The 10,180-nt window shown below is 44.5% G+C and overlaps 1 protein-coding gene across 1 annotated transcript in view; it reads right to left on the bottom strand.

The window, feature by feature from the left end:
• Window positions 1–1,488: 1,488 nt before the first annotated feature.
• Window positions 1,489–10,180, bottom strand: part of SNX9 (sorting nexin 9) — a 53,941-nt gene continuing 45,249 nt past the window's right edge. Inside the window, exons 14-18 of the mRNA XM_024748001.1 lie at window positions 9,695–9,771; window positions 8,486–8,575; window positions 6,517–6,631; window positions 4,449–4,540; window positions 1,489–3,150 (exon numbers count right to left, since the gene is read on the bottom strand). Of these exons, the coding sequence (XP_024603769.1) occupies window positions 3,103–3,150; window positions 4,449–4,540; window positions 6,517–6,631; window positions 8,486–8,575; window positions 9,695–9,771 (422 nt within the window). The 3' untranslated portion in view covers window positions 1,489–3,102. The remainder of the gene's footprint in view (window positions 3,151–4,448; window positions 4,541–6,516; window positions 6,632–8,485; window positions 8,576–9,694; window positions 9,772–10,180) is intronic.

Here is a 10,180-nt window from a genome sequence, read left to right as displayed (position 1 = left end):
AGCTGGAGAGCAAGAGAACCTTGGGAAAGGAACTCAAATTCTTCTTACTTTCTTGGAGAAAAGGATTTTAAATCAAACAGGCTGAAAAAAATTAAGAAACACACATAGGAAAAAAGTACCTTCCTCCCTCATCATTGTCATTAGTTCCACTCAGCAATTACTCAGCCATAAACAGTTACTCGAGTGCTTTTACTACTTTAAACAATGCACAGTCATAGTTTGGATTCCCAACCTTTAAGACAGGATCTCTTGAGTCCCTCCACTGCGGATGTGGACAGGAGTGTGGGGAAAGGCAGAGTCTCCCGGGCACAGTCTTTCCACTCCTGCATGGCCACAAAAGAGTGAGCCTGGAACATCTCCATACATGGAGATAAAGAGCCCTCACAGCCTGGGCAAGCCTATATCTTCACTCGGGAATATCTTACCCTGTTCTGGGCTGGGCGTGTGCTTCTTTGTTCTGCTTAATCGCCTGGCCAGTCCCACTGTTCCAGCTGTTCCCAGTGAGGAGGGTTGGAGTCTGTCACCTGCTGCAGTAGAGGGGTGGGTACAGACCATCTCCCACTGGTCATGGGGACCAACGCTCATCACTGAGGCTGGTCTTACTCTGTCTCTTCTTTACATTCCATCCAGAGCCTGTGTGAGTTGTGTTTCTTGGTGACCTCAACACCTGCAAACCTTACAGGGGGTTGACGTCCTGGACCTGGTGCTTCTGGGGATGGGCAACCAGTGTCACACGATCGACAAGTGGACTGACCTTTTCCTCCACCATGCCTTTACCTCTCCTCTCCAGACATTTATCTACTAGTTTTACATTGTCAAGATTTATAAAAATTATAAATTATTCTATAATTAAAGCTCTTCTGTGATAGCTAAAGGCCCTGAAGGCTCAAGTTACACGAGGAAGGGGCCGAATGCTGCAGCCCCCACTCCCGCGACACTGACTTCTCCTCCCAGCCCGCACCTAAGGCCTCACGGGGAGCTCCCCGAGATGAGCGGCCGAGGAAGAGAAGACGGGCCTGGGCTCTGCCCGATGTGTGGACACCGCGCCCCCAGTGGACAGGTGTAGAGCCACAGCCCCTCCCTGGACACCCCTGAAGGACAAGGTGACGGAATTTACACCACAGAATTAAGATATGGAGTATCAAGAGAAGTAAACCTCACATAAAGAATGAATACACACACCCCGTAGGTGCTGTGTCTCTCGAGAACCCTAACACACTGGGCAGCAGTAAGCAGTGTGCTTACTGCTCTCCAGGTGACTGTGACATGCTTCCCAGCTTGATAACTCTGATTTATCAAGTTAAAGAATTAACTTAAATTAAACTTTAATTTAAATTTAAACTTTAATTTAATTTAAATTAAAGCATTATTAATTCATATCAAGAGCAATAGGTTTTAGGGCAAAACTCATTGCCTGCACTCTTTTTAGCAGCCGGCAACAAGAAACAATTATCACACACACAAAAAATCACACGAAAACACCAAAAAGTGTTTTGAAAAAGTGCTTGAGAATTTACTGTACAGTTTTTTAACAATTTATTTATATGTTGGCTTCTACATGCTCTTACATTTGTGTAAAACATTTATACATATTCTTTACAATTTGTACATACATTAACTGGCTGTAACATAAACACTGTTCTATGAGATTTTATAAAAGAAAAATCAAGTAGGGAAAATTTCTTATAAAACATTAACAAAAAACCCGTGATATTGAAGAGCAAGAAGTTCTCATATTCCTGTCCATCTGATCTCCTCTGGTATTTATTTTTTGGTTTCACTTTATTTGTGCTGGCCCAAAATTTCCATTTTCTATCATGTAACTATCAGGTCAGAAGAGTGAAAGCAGGTGGAGAGGATGCAGTAAGGCAGCTGTGCAGGACGCCGACATCTGCAGGAGTGAGACCGTGTCTGCGAGTGTCCAGATTTAAAGCTGACGCTTTGCCAAGATCCTGTTTGGCTTTATGCCATTAAGGGAAGTATTAGTGATCAGGAAAATTCTGTCTGAAGTTTAGGGTACAGTCGGGAATAACATCGCTCTGTGCTTTTTCTCAAACGTAAAAGCTCGGGACGACCGCACATTATGCGGGCTGCCACCCTCCTCAGCCCCTAAACTCCTTCCATTTGGGGGGCCGGGAGAGGTTTGCTAACCTGTGCTTTATCTTTTCAGATAATTCCCACTGGCCCGCTAGTCTAAATCAGATCAAGCGGCAAATCTCGCTTTCCCTGGCATGTTTCACGAGGTCTCACCGAACACCTCGAGACTTAAAAACGAGTGGAAAGCTCGGGAGGTACGTCTGCCCACAGGGCCGGCCCTCCCGGGCGCAGGGTCAGCACGGCCGCTCCTTCCCCGGGAGCAGAGGCAGAGGGCGTCCCCAGCTTTCTCGGTGAATTCTTCCAGCCTTACCGGGGCTCGGGAAGAAGCCTGAGGAGGGAGGCACTCCTCCCAGCAGACGGCACTTTAGGGTAGTGGGCGCAGGGGCTCTGATCCCGGGGTTCGGCCAAGCTTTGTCCTCTGAAGGGACACGTGCATCACAGGCACATGAGGGGCCGCAGCCCCGGGAGTCCCTCTTTGCTTTCTCTCTCCAGGAAATGTAAGCACTTGAGTCACAAATATCTCAGCGAAAGGCATGTAGATCTTCCTAAACAGACAGGAATCCCAAAGGGCTGAAAACAGTTATAAAAATATACAAACATATATATTTTTTACTCTGGCATATTTCCTATTTTTAAGAAAGCAATTAGTAATTATCTGACATTGGGTAAGAACTGGAAGGTCGTGGGTGACTCATCGATTACATTTTAATGTAAAATATCCTTGGGGAAACCCCCAATTTTCCACTCAAAATTCTGACAAACTTTAAGTACTTTCCAAAAATAGACAATTTCCTTCCATTGGTTTAAATAATGGATGTGGAAGTGAACAAAAGACTATCCCTAAAGAACGGATGCATTTAGGCGCTTAAAGGAAATGCAGTTTTTTCCAACTCTATTTCTTTTTGGTTTTCTTTCTTTCTTTTTGGATGATGGAGGGAGAAAATTAAATTGCGTTGCCCCAAGTCAGAAGGAAGCACTTCGGCGTTTCTTCACGTTCGTTCTGTTCTACATCACCGGGAAGCGACCGAGGGCCTGCCTCAGCTTTTCCGCAATCTGGTGAAAAACAGAACAACTGTGAGACATCCCCCACCGTGACTTCACGGCACTCTATTATTTCCACGTCTTCTGAGTTAAACATGGCAAAAGTTTCAAATCCTTGAACTGGTCGATGCTCCTAGTCTCTCCAGCACCAACCCAGCCTCCGGGCAGTGGAGAGGCCTTCCTAAACCCCGGTCACGGTGGTGCCGGCTTGCAGGAAGCCCCGCTCCTTCCTTCCCACAGCGCAGCTGCTGCCACGCTGTGCAGCATCGTTCCTGGACCATCCGCCTGTCCTCCAGGGATCCGGTCTCAGTGCTGGCCCAGACTCCCCTGCCCTCGCAGACACCTGTGAACTCCTGAGACTCGGCGGACGAGCGGCTCCCCACGGGGCCCAGCTGCTGCTACACAGTGTGGAGACAGGATGCACCTTCAGCTCGTCTCTGAAACCAACTGTTTCCAACACGCAATGGACAATATGCACAGAGCACATCAGCCCCAGCTCCCTTCCAAGAATGACTGTTGGAGAGACACGTGCGGCCGTGTCCGCCCAAAGATAAGATGACGTGTGCATGGATGTGGGCCTGGGGCTTGCCTATCATTACCCCTGAACATACATGAGATGACACCACGGAAACAGTGGAAAACTTAGTAAGAGACATGGCAGCCAACACACGGTCACCGTAAGTTACAGAACTTGTCTTCGATGTCTGAGCTTCCATTTATTCAATACACGCCAGATCTCTGTTTTCTGTACACTCTGGTAAATAACAGAATTGCTATGCTGAGGCACAAAAGTTAACATTTTCATTACTGCTTCCTGAGTGAAAATATCTATGGTTTCACCCTCCCTCTCGTTTTCGTTTTCTTTCTGAGATTCCTCTGGTACACTGCGAAAACCTCACTCACAAACAAAGCCAGTCTGTGCTGTCCTGCAATGGTGCCAGGCTCCTTCCCCAGCTGAGAGCCGGCAGGGACGGCAGGGTGACCTCATCTCATTCACAGTGTTCCCTGTGCACAGAGGGGCTGGAGGGAGGGAAAGGGACCACACAATAAGGGCTTCTTGGGGCCTCACAACCAGCATCCAATAATCTTCTTAAAAAAATAAACTGCCTTTTTACCCAGTGTTATTCAAAGGAAAAGGCAGATTTGACTAAAAGAGATTGGAAAAACCCCTGCCCAATATTTAGCCACCTTTGGTTTATTAGTTAGGGTTAAAAAATACAAGCAGATTAACTTCATAGGGTCAACGTACGTGAGCAGGAGCCCTGCCCTCCCCGTGTGCACAGAGGCCTGGGAGCACAGGGCCGACTCACCGTCTCGTAGAACTGCACCTGCTGCTCCAGGTACAGGCGGATGACGCTGTTGTAGTCATAGATCCGGTTACTGTGGAAGTGATTCATCTCAGCTACAACCAAAACCAAGACATCAGTCAGCGCCCCCCGGACTTCAAACGACCACAACTGGTGTCTCTGCTTGGTTATGATTAATCGTCAACCGATTTAATCCGGTTGGCCCGTGACAGTTCCTGACAAATGCTAGAAAGAGCCTAGAACAACAATTTGAACAGTTAATGGCAAACAACGCTTTCCAGTAGATGGACAATTACTGTTGATTGGCACGTTAATTAAATCCTATAAAGCCCAATACAGATAATCACCCAAATGGCAGCTACTGTTTGAGCAGGAAACAGACTTGGCGTCACCGTCTACAGATGGCTGCAGCTCAGAACGTCAAGTCTGTTTACAGTGGACCTAGCGAGGCGCCCGCTGGCTGCCATGTCCCCTCCTGCACAGAGACTGCCCAGGCAGGTCTCCTGAGGGACTCTGAAACGCTGGGCGGAGGAGTGAGACGTGAGCAAGGCCCTCTTCAGAGTGGAGCCTGGTGCCGCTGAGCACCAGGGCTGCCAGAACTCAGGCTCTCTCCAGGCAGAGGGTCACACCCCCATCCTTCCTGTTTGCTGAACGTACGATTCAGCAAATGAACCCCGTCTCTAACTTTGCCTCTCAGCACCCTCACCCCATCACCAACTCTGGAGACGCCTCCTTATCAGGGCTCCTGATCGCCTACCCCCCCGCACCCTGCCTTTTCCCTTACTTATACTCCACACCTACAAAGCCAACCGCCTTCATAAATTCCTAGAAAAAGCTCACTGTTCTGAGTTTTATGTTGTTATCTGAAGTTGTACAAAGCCTCTCGTTTATTTATTTGGATAACCCCAAACACAAGTTCAAAACCAACTGCCCCGTTCAAAACCCTTCAAAGCCCAAAGCTTCAGTCAGGCTTCCCTGTTTACTTCTGGATGTCTTTCACACATTCTTCCCTTCTCCCACACCTTCCCTAGCCCCGAAGGATGTCCTTTAGAAAAGCCCGCAAATACCCTTCATTCTCTCCCCTAGCACCTTATCTTCTTCGGGTTCTCAAAATCTCAGACGGCAGGAGTCAGGTCTCTGGTCGGGCTGTCCGACTAACGTCAGCCCCCGATTTGCACACGCCCTCCCCGGCTCACTAGCAAACCCTCTTCCTTGAGCGGTGCTTTTTTGTTTGTTTCATTTTTCCATCAAAACCTTTTAATGGCTTCTTAATGCCCACAGCAAGTCTAGACTCTTCCGCCTGGCTTTCGAGGCCCCACAATCACCAGAATTTTCCCCTAATACTCTCCAAGTGTGTTTCATTCCCAAAGGCCAATGACCTAATCTGGTACCATTATTTTGTGTGCTTTTGTTCATACTGGAACATCCTTCCCCTTCCTCCTTTGCCCATGTATGTTCTACCCATCCACCAAAAGAGGAAAAATCCATTCACTGCTCCTATCTGCTGGAAAACACTCAAAACATTAATATTTTCTCTTTATTTACAGTCAAACTATGCCAAAAATGCTCTGTTCAAACTCCCTTCACATTCTATGGTCTCGGGCCTGGAGGTTACATGCTGCTGAAAGCTGAACGCTGGCATCTAATCTGGATAGGGACTGATATTAAAGGTTATGAAAGGAATCTTCAAGGTCTCCAAGAAATAATAAAAACGTACAGGTTTAATCAAGCTGTCATTCATAGCTATGTCACGTAACTGCGTGAAAAAGTAAATAAATATTACAGCTTTTCATTAACACTGGGATCCTGCAAACAACAGGCTTATGAAGATATTTAGCGGCCATGGCTCACGGGCCCAGCTGCTCCGCAGCATGTGGGACCCTCCCGGACTGGGGTACGAACCCGTGTCCCCTGCATCGGCAGGCGGACTCTCAACCACTGCGCCGCCAGGGAAGCCCAGTTCTTATTAATTTAACTGCTGTTCACATTTGAGTTTCTCTCCAGCAAGGAAGATAGAAAATTTGCTGAGGAAAAAACCTCCACTAGTTAGCCACAGACCTTTCCTTCTTACCTTGCAAAGCATAAGACATTGTCCCAACACGCTTCACCATGTTCTGTTTGTCCTGTGGGGTGATCTTACTGGTTGCAACGAGTTTATCACTTTCTTTCACTTTTTCTATTGCTCCCTGTGAAATACAAAATGCAGTGGCATCAAAAAAACAAATCTAAAAAGATCAATTATTAGTTTAAAATATAACAAAGCTAACATATTCTATAACTGACTTGCTACTGAATAGGAAAATATCCCCACAAAATAAGAACATAAGGTAAGCATCTATATGTAACTTCCTGTAAGTCACTTGGAGACAAAAATGTTGCTATTCTTGCAAAATATAACTTAGCTGAAAGCTACAATTTTATGCTACCACACAGCAGAAAACTAGACAGCGCTCTCTTTCTGTAATACGTATAAGCCATTGCCATGATACGAGTAGTACGTGATGGGAAAACAGGCACTAGGTTCAGGAAGTCATCCGATCCAGGTGAGTCTAGCATATGCACTGGGGCCCTGTGTCTCTGTTACAAAGTAGAATATTTCATAAGCTGGCGCCTAAGTGGGCTGATCGTAAGCCTTACTGTGATTTCTGTAAGAGGCACTGAATTAATTTAAAATTAATACTTAGATGGGAACAAGTGTAAAAGTTGCCGAGCATTTCCCACGCCAGTCTCATCGCACTGCTTGCTGGCACTGTCTGGAGAGTGTTAATCAGGCTCCCCGCCTAGAATTCGGATGGCAGGCACCAACTCCTACAACTGCTAACTGTTCTCAGATTTTTCCTGAGATTTTCATTTTCATTTTATCCCCCTTTCCCCCCGCTGCCAGTTTTACTGCAGTATAATTGACAAATAACATTGTATTAGTTTAAGATGTACAGCATAATGAATTTGATACATATTTATAATGCAAAATGATTACTATGGTAAGTATGTTAACATCCATCACCTCACTGAGTCACAAACTTTTTTTTTTTCTTGTGATGAGAATTTTTAAGATCTACTTTCCCTGCAACTCCACTTCTGGGTATACATCCAAAGAAAACAAAATCACTATCTCAAAGAGATATCTTGCACTCCCATGGTCATGGCAGCATTACTCACAATAGCCAAGATATGGGAACAACCTAAGTGTCCGTTGATGAATCAGTGGACAAAGAAGATGTTCTGAGTTCTATACTAAGCTATTTGAAGTTGCACAAAGCTTACTTACCTATGCTACCCCTTCATGATACTTCAATTATAAAGCCAAATGCTAAAATGCCCACTTGCCAGGACTGTTAGGATCACAGACCGGGCCTTTGTAGAGAATCTCTTAATAAACCCAAGTATATCACAATACTCTATAGAGTACTACAGTTGATAAAATACCCACAGTAATGAAGTAGTACACAGATTTTGAAAGAGAAAAATTAACAAGAATCAAAATCTGAGAACACCCCAAACCAATCTTTTATTTAGGTTTAAAAAACCTTTATGATGGGAATTATATAGTTTCCTTTTTATTAATATAAACATATAAAATTGATATTGACCATTTTGATTTTAATTGGGAGACCCTTCGTCAGGCTCGGGGACAGAATAACTTACTTCATCTGGACAGGAAAGGACCTTTGAGGACCTGCCCACCCAGCACACAGGGTCTCACTGATGAGGGAAAGTACCATTCCTGACACTGACTTGAATACCAAACACCACGATGATTATGCTTGATACCTGACCTAAGTATATCCATAAAGGAGTATTTATCATACTTTAGGTTCTCTCAAAATAATCTTTTTACGGAATAAAAGAAACTAAAAAACTATCCATGTATCTAAACGTGTTAGGACCTCACTAGTTATAAACACTCCAAGCCGTTCCAGCTGGTTCAGAGACCAGCTCCTGACTGGGGGGCACTGAAGGGTCAGCCTCAGGCAGGTGGCGGTGCGCCTAGGTTCTGATTCACCCAGGATGTCATCTGTGAACTTCTATGATCAAGTTACCTTGTGAGCGCCAATAATGTCAGGGAAGCAGCCAAGGAAACCTTTGTATTCATGATTACATTCCATCAGGAAATGGAGATCTTTCTTTGGCTGTAACAAGACACAGACTGGTTATTATTGGCGGAGGAATTCAGACAATCAAGGAAGAGAAAACTTATATCTGAGGACTGTATCAGCCAAATCCACCGGGCACTACATTACGTTACCGAGTGTCAAGCATTCAGCCTAGTTTTCCTATAAGAAAATAATCCCCAAGAACTATACTCTCATCATAGGTTGTGAAGAAAATGATAAAACAGAAAATTTTTAGGTTGGTTGGTAAAATTAGCTATTTTGAGGTGGCCCAAAATACAACACTGTGAGACAAAAAAAAAACTGGTTAATACTGTACGTTTACATACAAGCAAATAAGACCTTATATAGTTTAATGTCTAAATTTTAGCAGAGAATAAAAATAATTATTAAAAATGTAACCATTAAAAGTGGCAACTTTAAATTTTTCTATTTTTCTAGATTTAATTTTTAATAGTTATGGTATGCACAATTCTAAAAATGTATCTTTTGTTTTTACAAGTATCAGGAGAGTAGTTAATGACCACATGAATGTACGTGCATACAAACATATATTTCAAGTCATCATCTGAAAAAAAGGTTTTTAAATTTAGGGATTTGAAACAACTTGGATGGTCATTCCCCTTAAGGAAACTTATTATCTGTTATCGATGAACATAATGGAAATCAGGCTACTAAAAGCTCCAATGAAAGCCATGTGTCTGTAACAAAAACCTGCTCCATACCGGGAACCGCACCAGGGGCTTTCCCTTTATTAGCTGTTGGATCCTGAGATCCTTTCCAGGTAGGTGCTACCATCGCCATTTACCAGACCAGGAAACCAAGGCTCAGACAGGCTGAGCAAGAGTCCAAACAGGGACCTGAGCAAAGCTTTCCTGTACGTTTTAATCCCCTCATGGCCGAGAATGGATTCAAACCATCAACACTGGAAGGTATTTAGGTTTCAGGATGATGAATTTATTCATCACTTTAGCTTGGCCTAAGAAACACTATTACCCAATGTAATTAACAAAGATACACGGGGATAGAAGAGAATAGCCATTTGGAAACTTTGCCTTACAACAAACAGGTTTTAAATTAAATGTGTGGATGAGGTAGCATAAAGTCTTAACTGCAACTGTGGGGTTATGTTAATACCTGCTCCGCCACGAGACTGGCAATTTCTTCGTAAGTCTTTCCTGCTTCTGTTATTGCGTCATTGAGATCCGTTTCACCTGAAAATCATTACAGTTATATGAGTGGTTATAACTTATATTTCCTTTTCATTTATTTTATTTTAAAAATTTATTATGGAAAACTTCAAACTTTTAAAATCTACAGAATAGTATAACGAGCCCCCATTTACCCATCACCCGATGTCCCAATTAACGGCTCACGGCCAAGCTTTTAGTCTCCTCCCTACCTCTCCCTTTCACTGGTCATTTAACACTTCATCCATACATTTTACCTAAAAGATAAGGACTCTTTAAAAAATAAGGACAGGGCTTCCCTGGTGGCGCAGTGGTTGAGAGTCCGCCTGCCGACGCAGGGGACGCGGCTTCGTGCCCCGGTCCGGGAAGATCCCACATGCCGCGGAGCGGCTGGGCCCGCGAGCCATGGCTGCTGAGCCTGCGCGTTCGTAGC

Source organism: Neophocaena asiaeorientalis, unplaced genomic scaffold, assembly GCF_003031525.2.
Source record: "Neophocaena asiaeorientalis asiaeorientalis breed wild unplaced genomic scaffold, Neophocaena_asiaeorientalis_V1.1 scaffold123, whole genome shotgun sequence".
Classification (NCBI taxonomy): domain Eukaryota; kingdom Metazoa; phylum Chordata; class Mammalia; order Artiodactyla; family Phocoenidae; genus Neophocaena; species Neophocaena asiaeorientalis.
This window is presented reverse-complemented; position numbering and strand designations above follow the sequence as displayed.